At 36.3% G+C, this 16,465-nt stretch overlaps 1 protein-coding gene across 2 annotated transcripts in view; it reads left to right on the top strand.

Moving 5' to 3' along the window:
* The first annotated feature begins 250 nt into the window (after positions 1–250).
* LOC148891191 (uncharacterized) overlaps positions 251–16,465 on the top strand; it is a 27,127-nt gene continuing 10,912 nt past the window's right edge. For both annotated transcript variants that reach the window (XM_089009018.1, XM_089009017.1), the window contains exons 1-26: positions 251–334; positions 1,902–1,949; positions 2,040–2,066; positions 2,147–2,215; positions 2,404–2,454; positions 2,971–3,045; positions 3,453–3,503; positions 3,564–3,611; positions 3,682–3,747; positions 5,471–5,539; positions 5,732–5,776; positions 5,848–5,958; positions 7,503–7,553; positions 7,641–7,763; positions 8,545–8,619; positions 8,704–8,775; positions 8,874–8,933; positions 9,823–9,879; positions 10,651–10,722; positions 10,811–10,879; positions 10,952–11,029; positions 11,920–11,979; positions 12,067–12,129; positions 12,223–12,288; positions 12,372–12,443; positions 12,519–12,572. In XM_089009018.1, coding sequence (XP_088865144.1) covers positions 1,911–1,949; positions 2,040–2,066; positions 2,147–2,215; positions 2,404–2,454; positions 2,971–3,045; positions 3,453–3,503; positions 3,564–3,611; positions 3,682–3,747; positions 5,471–5,539; positions 5,732–5,776; positions 5,848–5,958; positions 7,503–7,553; positions 7,641–7,763; positions 8,545–8,619; positions 8,704–8,775; positions 8,874–8,933; positions 9,823–9,879; positions 10,651–10,722; positions 10,811–10,879; positions 10,952–11,029; positions 11,920–11,979; positions 12,067–12,129; positions 12,223–12,288; positions 12,372–12,443; positions 12,519–12,572 — 1,623 coding nt within the window. In that variant the 5' untranslated portion in view covers positions 251–334; positions 1,902–1,910. The remainder of the gene's footprint in view (positions 335–1,901; positions 1,950–2,039; positions 2,067–2,146; positions 2,216–2,403; positions 2,455–2,970; positions 3,046–3,452; positions 3,504–3,563; positions 3,612–3,681; positions 3,748–5,470; positions 5,540–5,731; positions 5,777–5,847; positions 5,959–7,502; positions 7,554–7,640; positions 7,764–8,544; positions 8,620–8,703; positions 8,776–8,873; positions 8,934–9,822; positions 9,880–10,650; positions 10,723–10,810; positions 10,880–10,951; positions 11,030–11,919; positions 11,980–12,066; positions 12,130–12,222; positions 12,289–12,371; positions 12,444–12,518; positions 12,573–16,465) is intronic.

Below are 16,465 nucleotides of genomic sequence, written 5' to 3'. Positions count from 1 at the left end.
TCCCGGTCATTGAAATATAGAGAAATACAAACGACTTTTTGGGAGGTGGAAAACGTTCCTTGCGAGATTAACACATTGGTTGTGTAAATCAAATGTCATTTCATAGACACATTTTGGGGAAATACACTCACTTAAAAAAACGGTTGGTGTCACTACGCGAAAGTTGTGTTAAAGTTAGAAATGTCGGAGCTTCGCCGGGTGTCCTTGAACGCCTCTATAGATACAGATGCGTTGCGGGGTGTGGTGAAAAGTTTGGAAAACTTCAAGACGGGGATTCACTTTGTGTTCGTGTGTAAGTGTGTTTGGATCTCAGTGACGGAGGAACAACATCAAGGTTAGTTAAACGCCATTCATGACAACATTTTATTTTCAAATGCATTTAAAGTGATCGGCATTGATTGCTTTTGAACGGCTGCTGTCGAGCTATCAGCGTTTAATTAAACGTCGCCCGGTTATCTCTCACGATTCAATGTTCATTGAACCCACGAAGAAAAATGCGGATTTTTTTTTTGTTTCGTATTTCTGCTGTGTCCCTCTAGAAGCACGTGATAATTGGGGAAATGAGTATTTTCGCAGTAAAACTGACCGGAAATGTGTATTTCCATAATTAAGTAGTGAGAACGAAGTAGTGTAACTTCCGCGTGGTAAAATAATCTAGGTTGAAATTCCTCTTGGGAACCGATTGTCTTGGTGTAAGCAAAAGTAGCCTCAATGTCACATTTTTTTTAACATTTGCCAAAAGTGACGAGTGTTGTTGTTAATGTGATGCGCTTGTGTGCAGTGTATCTGTTTTCTACCGCGCCCTCGTGGCCAAGACGCACACGGTAACATGAGCACCACAATGTCAATTGAATCTGAGCGTAAAATCATGATTCAATTTCTGATTTAATATATGATTATTTTGATTGTATGTTTTTCTCAGTGGCATTATCATCATAATGTTTTCAGAGGTTGACATGTGCATGACTACAGATATACAGTGATACCTTGGCTTATGAACTGAATTGGTTCCCAGACACAGTGTGGAAGATAAAAAGTGTGTATCCCCAAAATTAATTTCCCATAGGAAACCATTAAAATGAGAATAATCCGTTCCCGGGTCCCCATAAAACATCATTTTCTACTTTCTAAATTTCTAAGCCTTAAAACTACACACAATATACCTTATTTTATGTATAATAAATGTCCTCAAAAGTCGTTTTTTTACCTTGGTAATGGTCGTTGATGGCTTGATGGAATGGATAGCTTTTTTTGCATAAAGTGTCTCAAGGAGCTCTGGGTTGTACATCTTGGAAGTTGTGATACCACCTCCCCTCACTGCTGCGTTTTTGACCAATCACGTGGCTTTAACCGACGATAGGGGGCGGGGAATAGAGGACAAAAAATGTCGGCAGCCATTTTCTTTTTTGGACAATGGCTTCACTGTCTGTCTGTAAATCCCCCGCCCATTCACTACTGCGTTCTTGACCAATCACGTGGCTTTAACCGACGGCGGGGGGCGTGGAACAGAGGACCAAAACAAGCCGGCTGCCATTTTCTTTTGTGAGAACGACACATCACTCATTGTGGCAGCTCCGTGTGTGTCCCGAAAAATAGTTTGTATGCCAAGGTAAAAATTTCATAAATGTAACATTCATAAACCGCAAAGTTCGTAAACCGAGGTATCACTGTATAGAGTTTTTTCCGACCCCTTTGTCCTCCTGTAATGCATTTTTTTGTTTTTTTTAAGGCAATTTGTATGGCTTTTTTTTTCATTTTAGTAGGAGAAGTTGATTTTGATATGCAAGTTGAGTTGCTGCTGTAAATGCTAATGTGCTCATGAATCAACATCCCTCATTTCATAGGCCTGTGAAAGTATTTATCTTTGCTATGATTTTTCTAAACATTTTGTCTCATTTTAGGGAAGTGAGATGGAGATGGTAAAGCCTGAAGTCAAAAAGAAAAAGCCAGTGAGAATGAACGCAAATATAAAAAAAATCAAATCAAATGGGGGGGAAAACTACATTCCAAATTTGTAATATCCTGTGTTGTCTTCACAGTCCAAACTGCCTCCCTGGCCTCCTGAGGTACATACATTTTATCGTAAGCAACTTTATGCAGAGGTGTATAATTAGCACTTTGTAAAAATACAACTTTTTTTTTCCAGCCTCAAAAAATCGATGATGAGAAATTGGACAAAACCCCGCCTGTGCTTCCTCCACGACCAAAGCAGAATGTTTGTACCAAATAGTGTTTATTATCAAATAAATTATGAGAATGTGTTTTTTCTTATCTTAAAAACATATTTTTGAGTTGTTTCTTTTTTTTTTTTTTTTGAGGGTGGGAGGATTTTTATTGTTTCTTTTCAGAATTATTATTATCTTTTTTTTTTTTCAAACTTTATTTGTATGTGTGTGTACGCAGGAACTGAGTCAAACGCAATATCGTTTGAAAAGATTAGATATAGATGGCGAGGTAAGTGTGGTATTTATCGAAATCTTGTCTTGTTAATTTCTTTCCTGGCTTTTGAATGATTAAAAATCAGGCTTGTTCATGAAACTTTTTCAAATAAGTTCAAATATATTGTTTATGTAGTGTCGCTTAGACGGTTGAAAACACACACACAAAAAAAAGCTTGCAATTGTTTCATGAGATATCGCCAACTAGTGGCCTGGCATGCGCATTACAGTGTTTTCACTTTTTGGGAGTGAATATTTTAAGAAATAAAATCCAAATAAATAAAAATAAACATTGCCGTCATGCTACACCTACTTATGGTGATTACAATCGAAAACTCAAATAATAATAATAATAATAATAATAATGCATTTAATTTCAAGCGCCTTTCAAAACACCCAAGGACACTTCACAATAAAACAAAGCACATAACAATAAAACCATAAGTAAAATGATAAATAATAAAATAGCAAATGACATGGGGGGAATCATATTTATTTAACTATTTATTTATGTATTTATGTGATTTTTCAGGCCAACATGACACAAACTGAGACAAATGAGAAAAAGCCAGAAACTCCCGTGCCGGCGCCTCGACGAGCAGAAAAGGTGTCGTATGAGTACTGTTATAATAATAATAATAATAATTTAAAACAGATTCTTTTCTTACAGACAGTGTATTTTAGGTGTTCAATTACCTGACATGTTTCGGCGTATGCTTCCGCCTTTGTAGAGTAAGAAAATAATCTGTTTTCAATTAGATATCAAGTAGACAGGATGAATTTAGAATGAAAAACAAATAATAATAATAATAATAATAAATTATTTCGAGCGCCTTTCAAAGCTCTCAAGGACACTTTACAGTCACAGGCAAGCATAGATACAATAATAAATAAAATAAATTATAAGTAGAAACAAGAGATAAAGCTACACACAAAAAATGCAATTATAAATAGGTGGGTTTTGATTGGGTTTTGCGATTTAACAAATTAAAAGTCTTTTTTTTTTGCGTGTAGGAGAAGAACCAGCCGACTAGACACAGTCAGCGCAACAGCGACCACAAGCAGGTACAACACCTTCTGACACCATCTCAGTGTCGTTTACCAACACTTTGTCCTCTTCTTCAGATCTCTGCAGGAAATGTCCAATCAGATGCGGCCATTGACACCAAGCAGGTTTGTCACTGCCATGTCCGCTAACCATTTTTATTTACCGCTACAAATAATTGATTCCCTTTACACATAGACTCGTCCATCTGTCCTGACGGCCAAAGTTCGAAAAAGCCTGAAAGAGAAAAAAAAGTCATTCATTGTAAGCAACCAGGGTGCTAATGCTAATCATGCTAATAACATATCGTAAATCATGCTAACATTGTAATCCTAATCACGTTAAGCCACAATACTAACCATGTATTTGTTTTATCTGGTTTTCCCTGAAGAGGGTTGTGGGCGTGCTGCAGGATAGTGTAGGGAATCCGGCTCTTTTCGGAGAGCCGGTTCTTTTGATTCGGCTCACTAAAAAGATCCGGCTCTTTTGGCTCCCAAATGGCTCCTCAGTTTATTTGTTTTTTTTTTTTGTTGATTAAATTAATTAACTACCAAAAATCATGTGACACACGAATTACTCATGTAAAAAAGACACTATATCAAATATTTTTATTGATATGGCTTGATTTATATGTGCACAGAGTGCATCCACTAACTTTTACTTCCATCAGAAAGGTCAATAAAATGACTTTATTATACAGTACAGTTTATTTCTTTAATTATAATACCATAGCACATTTATTATACATAAATTAAGGTGGTTACTCTGGTCTGATGCATGGTGAATTACACCGCACCACTGCTAAGTGACTTTACATTGGGGATGGGAAACTGTTAATTTACAAGATCAAGATTGTCATGTAAAATCATGTAAATCATGTAAAATCAACACTGCTGTTGATTTTGTAATAAAATCAAAATAAAAAAACACTTTAGTGCAACATCCAGTATAAAAGTCCATGATTTATACAGTGATACATTGACTTAGGAACTTAATTGGTTCCCAGACAAAGTGTGTAAGGCGAAAAGTGTGTATCTCAAAAAATATTTTCCCATAGGAAAGCATTAAAATGAGAATAATCCGTTCCCAGGTCCCCATAAAACATAATTTTCTACTTTATAATTTTCTAATCAAAACTACACAAAATATACCTTATTTTATGTATAATTAATGTGCTATGGTATTATAATTAAAGAAATAAACTATACTGTATAATAAAGTGGTTTTATTTACTTTTCCGATGGTCGTTGATGGCTTAATGGAATGGAGTGGCCGGTTTCTTCAGCATTAAACACTTGATAAGGAACATAACCTTCTTCTTTCACCATCTTGAGGAATGATCCCTTGTAGGTGCTTTCTCTGCGATAATTTTATCTAGTTCCTCATCAATTCTGATCTGTTTAGCTGAGTTGATAGCTTTTTGCATCAAGTGTACAGATGGCTTGTGCGAGCCTGATTGATGGGATATTTTAACCTTGCAGTCTACACTCTGCCTTTGAACTATCAAATTTGAAACTCTCTCACTTTCGTCTGCCTGTCTCTTTAATGTTTAAACCACCTCCCCTCACTGCTGCGTTCTTGACCAATCACGTGGCTTTAACCGAAGACTGGGGGCTGGGGAATAGAGGGCAAAAACAGTCGGCTGCCATTTTGTTCTTAGAAGAACGTGCTGATTCGCGAATGACACATTTTGAGGCAGCTCTGTGTACGAAAAAAAGTTCGTATGCCAAGGTAAAATTTTCATACTTTTAACATTTGTAAACCGTAAAGTTCATAAGCCAAGGGGTTCGTAGACCGAGGTATCACTGTACTTTGTATTTAAAAAAAAAAAAAAAAAAAGCCGGCTTGATGGTTGCATGGACTCTCTTGCTAAACGGGTTTGTGGGAGCTTGTGGGCGTGGTTGTCACACACGCATACAAGCGAATCCAAACTTAACCTAAAACCAGTTTTGGGATGATGTGACTCACATGGAGGTATTTACTTCAGAGTCATGTGACCGACAACCAGGACACGGGTGACGACGCTACGGACAAAAAGACCACTTCATCCAAACCGGTATTTAACGCTCTTTGTCCTTTTGTGTGTCCGTGTCATGTGATCGTGTCCTTGCATTTGTGTGGATGCTTTTGTGTCAATGTGTGTGTGTGTGTGTACGTCTTTGTATGTTTTTGTGGGTTTTTTTTTCACTACTTTTGTTTTTGTAGTTAAGTACGTGTGATGTGACAGCGTGTGACTTTGGCTCCGCAGGGCGTCTTAAAAGGGGTGATGAAGCACCTCAAGTCCACAAGCAAGGTATCACGTTGGAGGAGTGACGATGATGACATCATCAGGTGCACAGACGTTGACCTTTGCCCTTTTGAAAGGTCGTCGGTGGCGAGGCACCTCTCGATCCCGACAAAGAAGCGGCGGAGAAGGAGAAGGAACGGACGGACGAAGACAAAGCCAAACAGGACAAAAGTGGAGAATCGAAACAAGTAAGACACGATGATGATGATGATTGATGATGATGATGATGATGATGATGATGATGATGATGAAGACAGAGTGCGTGTTAAAAAACAAATGAACAAATGCGTATCTTTATTGTCCTCATCATCCAAACAACTTTACACAATTTTTTTTATTTGTTTCCATTTTTAGTGTATTTTATTTGTATTTATTCATAATAATAATATTGACAATAGCTGATTGTTTATATGTATTTTTACTTTTTGAGTTTGATTAGAAAATACATTTTCTTCTCAACAGAATAAAATTTATTTAGACAAATTTAATTTTGACCAAGAATCTTTTTTTTTCATCTTAACATCTTAACGCAAATATATATATTTTTTGTCATTTTTTTTAATATATTTTATTTGTATTGAATAATAATAATAATTTGCTAATTATTAATTATTAATTATTAATTATTAATTATTAATTATTAATTATTAATTATTAATTATTAATTATTATTAATAATTAAGAATTAGTAATGATTAATAATAATTAATCGTATCAATTAGCCATTAGCAATTAGCAGTAATTATTATTAATTAGTAATTATTGCCTATTGAATATTTATAGTAATTATTAATTATCAATTATTGATATCAATTATCACGTATTAATTATTAATTATTAATTGATAGTTTATGGTTAATAGTTAATAATTAATTGTTAATTGTTAATGTTTAATTAACTATTGCTAATTAACTAATGGTCATGATAATGGTAATAGCTGATTATTTTTGTCTATATTTACTTTTTGAGTTTGATTACAAAATATATTTTTCTCTCAACAGAATAACATTTATTTGGAGTACATATTTTAATTTTGTCCAAGATACTTTTTTGTATTCATCTTAACGCAAATGTTTATTTTTTTGGTCATTTTTACTGTATTTTATTTGCATTGAATAATAACCATAATCATAGTAATAGCTGATTATTTTTGTCTTTATTTACCTTTTGAGTTGGATTACATAATACATTTTCCTCTCAACAGAAAAACATTTATTTGAACTAATTTTAATTTTTGTCCAATAATCTTTTTTTTTTTCATCTTAACAACTTAACGAATTTTTTTTTACTGAATTTTATTTTTATTGAATAAAAAAAAAAACAAAATAATAGGAATATTTGATTATTTATGTATTTTATTACTTTTTGAGTTTGATAAGAAAATCCATTTTTCTCTCAACAGAATAAAATATATTTGGATTTTAAGTTTGCCCAAAAAGCTTTTTTTTTCTTTTGCTTTAGGACTACATAAACATACAATTCAGCATAAGAAACATTAGACTCTCTTCATTCATCAGAAAAAAAAGAGTTAATTCCTAAATTATATGGGTCTAGAGTTATCTGAGGTTGAAATGGGGGCAGTACCCGCAAGAAAAATCAAAACCCAAACAAATTCGGGAATAGCGCTCCACATTATATTTTCACTTCCCAAATAAATTCAGGAATGGCAGTGAATGAGTTAATAATTGAAAATATGATATAAAGCAAACATGTATGACTGATTTATTTTCAGGACTTTGGTGGTCGCCTTGCCGGAATGTTCCGGAAAGCTTCTTCGGTGACGGTAACTCTTGTCGAACTATTGCTGTAATGATCGTCGTTATTTTTTATTCACTTCAATTCTTTTATTTGTTTATTTTTGGGGGGTCAGGTGGGGTTAGTGGACAGCGATTCTGAGGACCCCGACGATCAAAAACCGCCAGAACAATCACACGCTGGGTTTTTCAACGGGATGTTCAAGAAGAAACCTGCAGAAACTGCTCAGCCGGACGAGGTCAAATGATTTCCGAAAACAACGAAATACGAAAGTTATTCGAGATCCCGGCTAGCGCTCAACGGATATTTTCTTACATAAACTCTTCCCCCAAAAAAATTCAATTTCAAGCTGTTTATTTGATCTATCCATTCAAAGTTATTGTCAAACTCAACATCAAACAAAAGTGACTTACCCATTGTCAATTAAAAACAACCAAATAGCTCCCACTAGCTTAATGCTAACAACCATGATGGCCATTGGTGCTAACAATTAGATAACTGTCTGGTTTATGCATGTATGTCTGTCTGTCTGTAGGTAGGTATGTTTTTGTATGTATTTTGTATGTATTTATTTTTTTATTTTTTAAAGGTTTGTTTTTTATTTGTTTGTTTATTTATTTATTTTTATTTGTTTATTTTATTTGTTATTTGTTTATTAGTTTATTTTTGTATTTTTGTATTTATTAATTTTTGTATGTTTTTATTTTGTAATTTTGTTTTCATTTTTTAATGTTTTAATTTTATTTTTTTTTATTTATTTTTGTATTTTTTTTATGTTTCTTATTATTTATTTTTGTATTTGTTTATGTATTTATTTATTTATTTGTTTATTTATATTTTTTTATTTTTTATGTATTTTTTTTTTATTTTATTTGTTATTTTTGATTTTTTTTTTTTTTTTTATTTTTGTATCTTTTTGTTTATTTGTTTTTATTTTTAATTTATATTTTTTATTATATTTTTTTGTGTATTTTATTTATTTATTTATTTATTTATTTATGCTGGATGTTGTATTTCAGGAGCAGCAGCAGCCCGGTCTCCGTGGTGACCTGTCGGACAGCAGCGACAGTTCGTCCGAAAAAGCCACCTCAGAGGTCAGTCGGTCGGTCGGTTGTCGTCGTCATGGTTGATCATCTTGGTGTTGATGTCGCTAACGAGCGTGTGGATTTGTGTTTTAGGAAAAAGGAGGATTTTTTAGCGCCATTCTCCGTAAATCTCCCAAGCTTTCCAAAGAGACCATCCCCAAGCAGGTGAGCCATGCAAAATATTGTCATGGGAACATTCGTGTAGCCCGCGTTTGCGACCAGTTTCGTCTGATTGGTTACGAGTTTGTTGTTTTGGCACGTAGGATTCCGAAGAGCTCTCCGGTGATCTTTCGGGCAGCGCAGACAGCCTGACGGAAAACAAGGTGACTTTTTGTTGTTGTTGTTATTTTCTTTACTGGAATGGATTAGATTAGATGAATCTTTATTTGTCTCACTGTGGTGAAATTTACATTTCACAGTAGCAAAAACAAAATACAGGAGCTGCTGTAAAGGAAGCCACTATCGCGGCGCCATCTTGAAGTCAAAAACAAACAAACAAAAACAATAACAAATAATGTGACACAACACAATAGACACGGACAGTCAAAAGACACTTTCTGCACCCTTTTTTTTGCATGAAGCAGTTCTAGATGAAAGAGAAGAGGAGAGAATCAAAGCCTCCTTTTCACTAATGGATCAGGAATGTCATGGTGGTATGTTCAGGTCTGCTACAAGCTAAGTTTTGAAAACAAACACAAAGCTGTAGTATCCATTGACCAAAGGTCCCACGTCAATCCGCTTCAATTCCAAGCTGCGACAGTTCAATCTAATTCTATCTATCTATCTATCTATCTATCTATCTATCTATCTATCTATCTATCTATCTATCTATCTATCTATCTATCTATCTATCTATCTATCTATCTATCTATCTATCTATCTATCTATCTGCTAGTGAGCTCGCTTTCTATCTGTTTGAGTTACTTTCGGGTTGAGTGAACGCGGCCGCGTGTGGCTGCCGCTGCTCACCCACAGGAAAACTTATACTCAGACTGTAAAGTTACATTGAGAGTTTTGAAAGGCACTTATAAATGAAATGTACATTTATTATTATTATTGTTATTATTATTATTATTATTGTTATTAACTTAATACAATTTTATTTAATCGAATTTAGAATAAATAAATTCATTTGTGTATTTATTTGTGTATGTATTTATATGTATAGTTGCGTAGCTCATGTCATTGATTTCTGGGATGTTGTTTGTGTAGGAGAAAGGAGGCTTCTTTAGCGGATTTCTTAAGAAGACGCCCAAAGCCAGTACAGAGGTACAACTTTTCCTCCTTTTTTTCCTTCTCTCATCGATGAGATTTAAAATGATTGTGTTATTTTATTCATAAACGATGCTAATCCTCGTCCCTACATCGTCATGAATGCCAAGTGTGATACAGTGAGACCTCAATTTACGAACTTAATTGGTTCCCAGACAGAGTGTGTAAGGCGAAAAGTGTGTATCTCAAAAAAAAAAATTCCCATAGGAAACCATTAAAATGTGAATAATCCGTTCCCGGGTTTTCATAAAATATACTTTTCAACTAAATAAGCCTTAAAACTACACACAATACACCTTATTCTATGTATAATAAATATACTATTGTATTGTAATGAAAGAAATACACTGCATTGTATCATAAAGTCACTTTATTTACATTTGTGATGGTCATTGATGGCTTGATGGAATGGCGTTGGAGGTTGAAGGTCAAAGGGAATTGCTGTTTGGAAAGAGAGGCGCATTACATGAGGACTGTAATTAAAGAAATAAACTGTGCTGTAAAATAAAGTTTTATTGACCTTTTTGATGGTCGTTGATGACTTATGGAAGGAGAGTCACCTTCCGTAAGGACTGTTGGTAACTTAACCTCTGGTGCTGTTCGGTCGTGTGCTTCCGCCGAAGATCACTCCGCCAGCCGTGGTGGGTGTGTATTATGAAAATAGTGCTTATTATAAGGTTTAATTTTTTGAAATTTGACGTTTGTAAGTCGAAAAGTTTGTAAGATAAGGTGTTTGTAAGTTGAGGTCTCACTGTCGTTGAATTTCAGGAACTGACACCAAGCACCCAAAAAGAGCTTTCTTCAAGCAGCGACAGTCTCCCGGATGTCACAAAGACCAAAGTGAGTGCTCTTCTACTTTTGTTTTGTTTGTCAATCCATATCATACGTGCGGTCAACATTTTGTTTGGGATGGCGGGGGCGGGGTCAGGAGAAAGATCGAGGGCTCTTTGGCGTATTCCTCAAAAAGACCCCCAAAGGAGAGAGGGCTGACTCACCGGTCAGTGTTTATTTGTAATTATTTATAAGATTTTTTTGAGCCACATTTGAATCCATCACGTCCCAATTTCAGGATGGTGACGAGGACAAGGAGAAATCAACGACAAAAGCAGCGGGCGGCGATGACGTGGCTGACAAGGCCATACCCAAGGTCAGAAAAAGTGACCCACAAAAACATAGAGAATAATATACAGAACAACATTTGCCTCTCATGAGAACTAATAATAGAAAAACGTTTTATAGCATCTAAAATACCCAAAACACGCAGTATGATATTTTTAGTCAAATGCAAAACACCAATAAAAATGACTTAAAGTGTCGAAAATCTGCAAAAAATTGAGCTGCGAATTGGGGCATTTTCAGAAAGTCCTGCCCCCAGTTTGTTATGTCACACCATTGCATTGCTTGAGGATCAAAACAATGGCTTCCGATTCGGAAAATATGCTTTCTTGTTACACCTCCAATTATGAATATGATTCAAATAGTTCTGAAGAGGAAAGCATACATGTTTGCAATCGATTAAAGAATTTATTTGTGCCATTTTGAGGCAACATTGGGGGGAAATGTATCACCCAAAAAGAGGCAGAAAATGGCCACCGAGCTGTGAGGAATGAATCAGCCCGTTTCCAGAGGCTGACAAATTCCTTATATGGAGCTTGGACGTCCTCTTCTGGCTTGTTCTGGTGCAACACGAGGTTTTCAGACCAAACAAGCATTGACGTGATGGAAGGACTGCTACAATGTGTCCGTTCTTCAGTCAGGGGCGTTCCTTCAGTGACGTCACGTACAAACACGCGCCAGCGTTCACTCAACCTGGAAGTAACATAAAAAAAACAAAATAAAAGAATAACAAATAAACAATTGTCAAAACTATTTGATAATCTTTATCTTGTCAATTACGTCCTTTGAATTTCAAGGACATTTTATTTTTTTTTAGCAAAAATACCCATTTTGACGTTATTGTAATCATATTAATTCTGCAAGCAGTCTTAGTGTCATCTCCATTAGCATTAATGTGTTTTTATGTATTTATTTTTCCAGGATAAATACCTTTTCAGCAACATGTTCAAGAAGCCTCAGAAGCCTACCGAGAGCGATAAGGTGCTTCCCTCTACCAATTTTTTTTCTTCATATTTTCAATTTTTAATAAACAATATGAAGTAACAACACGACTTGGTGCCATTTCAGGATATCAAGAGCGAATCGGCGCTATCTGGGAGCTCAGAGAACTTGTCCGAAAACGTCCCCAAGGTTTCAACAAAGTTCACTCGATGCTTTTTTTGTTGTGGATTGTTTGACATTTGACCCCCCCCCCCCCTCCCGCCCCAAAAAATGTGTTCGTAGGTGAAAAAAGGAGGCCTGGTGGGCATTTTTAAAAGATCCAGCAGTCAAGATAACCTGCTGGATGAGGTCAGTATCATTTCGATGGCTGCATCCCCGTGATGGAGGTGGAGAAATTCTTACCTAGGGGGGGGCGCTCTTGTCATCTGCAGGAGAAAGGAGGACTGTTCAGCGGGCTCAAGAAAAACACCAACAAAGCGCCTGGAGAGGAACAAGCCGCGGGGGTGAGTTGGCTGCCTTATTTTGCATTTTTTCCCTTTTGTTTAGTTAGATTTTTTTAACACAACTCATCATAACAGGACAAAGAGAAGTCGTCAAGTCATGACAATCTGTCGGAAAACACCAATGCCAAGGTAAAAGACAAAATATCCATGAGGATTGATCCTTTCCCTCCCCTAAAAACGCCTTACTAGACATGGTTGGGTTTTTTTTCGGCTAAAAACACCTTACTATACATGGTCGTTTTTTTCGGCCAAAAATGCCTTACTATACATGTTTTTTTTCGGCCAAAAATGCCTTACTATACATGGTCGTTTTTTTCGGATAAAAACGCCTTACTATACATGGGGGTTGTTTTTTTTCCGGCGAAAAACGCCTTACTATACATGGTCGTTTTTTTTCGGCCAAAAACGCCTTATTATACATGGTCGTTTTTTTGGCCTAAAACGCCTTACTATACATGGTCGTTTATGTCTGCTAAAAACGCCTGACTATACATGGTCGTTTTTTTCGTCAAATAAACGCCTTACTATACATGGTCGTTTTTTTTCGGCTAAAAACGCCTTACTATACATGGTCGTTTTTTTCGGCCAAAAACGCCTTACTATACATGGTCGTTTTTTTGGCCTAAAACGCCTTACTATACATGGTCGTTTATGTCGGCTAAAAACGCCTGACTATACATGGTCGTTTTTTTCGTCAAATAAACGCCTTACTATACATGGTCGTTTTTTTCGGCTAAAAACGCCTTACTATACATGGTCGTTTTTTTGGCCTAAAACGCCTTACGATGCATGGTCGTTTATGTCGGCTAAAAACGCCTGACTATACATGGTCGTTTTTTTCGGCTAAAAACGCCTTACCATACATGGTCGTTTATGTCGACTTAAAACGCCTTACTATACGTGGTCGTTTTTTTTTTCGGCCAAAAACGCCTTACTAAACATGGTCGTTTTTTTCGGCTAAAAACGTCTGACTATACATGGTCGTTTTTTTTGGCCTAAAACGCCTTACTATACATGGTCGTTTTGTTCGGCCAAAAACGCCTTACTATACATGGGGGTTGTTTTTTTTTCGGCCAAAAACGCTTTACTATACATGGCATTTTTTTTTCCGGCGAAAAACGCCTTACTAAACATGGTCTTTTTTTTCGGCTAAAAACGCATTACTATACATGGTAGTTTTTTTTCCGGCGAAAAACGCCTTACTATACATGGTCGTTTTTTTTGGCCTAAAACGCCTTACTATACATGGTCGTTTTTTTGGCCTAAAACGCCTTACTATACATGGTCGTTTATGTCGGCTAAAAACGCCTGACTATACATGGTCGTTTTTTTCGTCAAATAAACGCCTTACTATACATGGTCGTTTTTTTCGGCTAAAAACGCCTTACTATACATGGTCGTTTTTTTGGCCTAAAACGCCTTACTATACATGGTCGTTTATGTCGGCTAAAAACGCCTTACTATACATGGTCATTTTTTTCGGCCAAAAACGCCTTACTATACATGGTCGTTTATGTCGGCTAAAAACGCCTGACTATACATGGTCGTTTTTTTTCGGCTAAAAACGCCTTACTATACATGGTTGTTTTTTTCCGGCGAAAAACGCCTTACTATACATGGTCGTTTTTTTCGGCCAAAAACGCCTTACTATACATGGTCGTTTTTTTGGCCTAAAACGCCTTACTATACATGGTAGTTTTTTTTCCGGCGAAAAACGCCTTACTATACATGGTCGTTTTTTTCGGCCAAAAACGCCTTACTATACATGGTCGTTTTTTTGGCCTAAAACGCCTTACTATACATGGTCGTTTATGTCGGCTAAAAACGCCTGACTATACATGGTCGTTTTTTTCGGCTAAAAATGCCTTACTATACATGGTCGATTTTTTGGCCTAAAACGCCTTACTATACATGGTCGTTTTTTTCGGCTAAAAACGCCTGACTATACATGGTCGTTTTTTTCGGCTAAAAACGCCTTACTATACATGGTCGTTTTTTTGGCCTAAAACGCCTTACTATACATGGTCGTTTTTTTTCGGCCAAAAACGCCTTACTATACATGGTCGTTTTTTTCGGCTAAAAACGCCTTACTATACATGGTCGTTTTTTTCGGCCAAAAACGCCTGACTATACATGGTCGTTTTTTTTGGCCTAAAACGCCTTACTATACATGGTCGTTTTTTTCGGCCAAAAACGCCTTACTATACATGGTCGTTTTTTTGGCCTAAAACGCCTTACTATACATGGTCGTTTATGTCGGCTAAAAACGCCTGACTATACATGGTCGTTTTTTTCGGCTAAAAACGCCTTACTATAAATGGTCGTTTTTTTCGGCTAAAAACGCCTTACCATACATGGTCGTTTATATCGGCTTAAAACGCCTTACTATACATGGTCGTTTTTTTTGGCCTAAAAGGCCTTACTATACATGGTCGTTTATGTCGGCTAAAAACGGCTTACTATACATGGTGGTTTTTTTCGGCTAAAAACGCCTTACTATACATGGTCGTTTTTTTCGGCTAAAAACGCCTTACTATACATGGTTGTTTTTTTCGGCTAAAAACGCCATACTATACATTGTTGTTTTTTTCGGCCAAAAACGCCTGACTATACATGGTTGTTTTTTTCGGCTAAAAACGCCTGACTATACATGGTCGTTTATGTCGGCTTAAAACGCCTGACTATACATGGTCGTTTTTTTCGGCTAAAAACGCCTTACTATACATGTTTGTTTTTTTCCGGCGAAAAACGCCTTACTATACATGGTCGTTTTTTTCGGCCAAAAACGCCTTACTATACATGGTCGTTTATGTCGGCTAAAAACGCCTGACTATACATGGTCGTTTTTTTCGGCTAAAAATGCCTTACTATACATGGTCGATTTTTTGGCCTAAAACGCCTTACTATACATGGTCGTTTTTTTCGGCTAAAAACGCCTGACTATACATGGTCGTTTTTTTCGGCTAAAAACGCCTTACTATACATGGTCGTTTTTTTGGCCTAAAACGCCTTACTATACATGGTCGTTTTTTTCGGCTAAAAACGCCTGACTATACATGGTCGTTTTTTTCGGCTAAAAACGCCTTACTATACATGGTCGTTTTTTTCGGCCAAAAACGCCTGACTATACATGGTCGTTTTTGTTGTCCTAAAACGCCTTACTATACATGGTCGTTTTTTTCGGCCAAAAACGCCTTACTATACATGGTCGTTTATGTCGGCTAAAAACGCCTGACTATACATGGTCGTGTTTTTCGGCTAAAAACGCCTTACTATACATGGTCGTTTTTTTCGGCCAAAAACGCCTGACTATACATGGTCGTTTTTGTTGTCCTAAAACGCCTTACTATACATGGTCGTTTATGTCGGCTAAAAACGTCTGACTATACATGGTCGTTTTTTTCGGCTAAAAACGTCTGACTATACATGGTCGTTTTTTTCGGCCAAAAACGCCTTACTAAACATGGTCGTTTTTTTCGGCTAAAAACGCCTTACTATACATGGTGGTTTTTTTTTCGGCTAAAAACGCCTGACTATACATGGTCGTTTTTTTCGGCTAAAAATGCCTTACTATACGTGGTCGTTTCTTTTCGGCTAAAAACGCCTTACTATACATGGTTGTTTTTTTCTGCCAAAAATGCCTTACTTTACATGGTCGTTTTATTTTCGGGCCAAAAAACGCATACATGGTAGTTTTTTAAGAAGAATAAGAAAGCCTTTAATCGTCCCACAATGGAGAAATTTGCAAAAACCTGAAGTGGCGATGCCAGGGATTGAACCCAGGAGCTCATGCGTGCAACGCATGTGCTTGACCACTGAGCTACAGCCCCTTTCCACTGGTAATAAGACGACTTACTATCTATATCTACTACTATGGTTGTTTTTTGTTCGGCTGAAAACAGCGTACTCCGCTTGGTTGTTTTTTTCGGCCAAAAATGGCTTACTATACACGGTCTTTTTTTTTTCCGCTAAAAACACCTTACTATAATAATAATAATAATAATAATAATGCGTTTCATTTC

The sequence above is a fragment of the Hippocampus bargibanti genome, linkage group LG11 (genome assembly GCF_051943395.1).
Source record: "Hippocampus bargibanti isolate YZ-2025 linkage group LG11, ASM5194339v1, whole genome shotgun sequence".
In the NCBI taxonomy this organism is placed as follows: domain Eukaryota; kingdom Metazoa; phylum Chordata; class Actinopteri; order Syngnathiformes; family Syngnathidae; genus Hippocampus; species Hippocampus bargibanti.
Note: the sequence above shows the minus strand (reverse complement) of the source record. Positions and strands in the feature narration are given on the sequence as shown.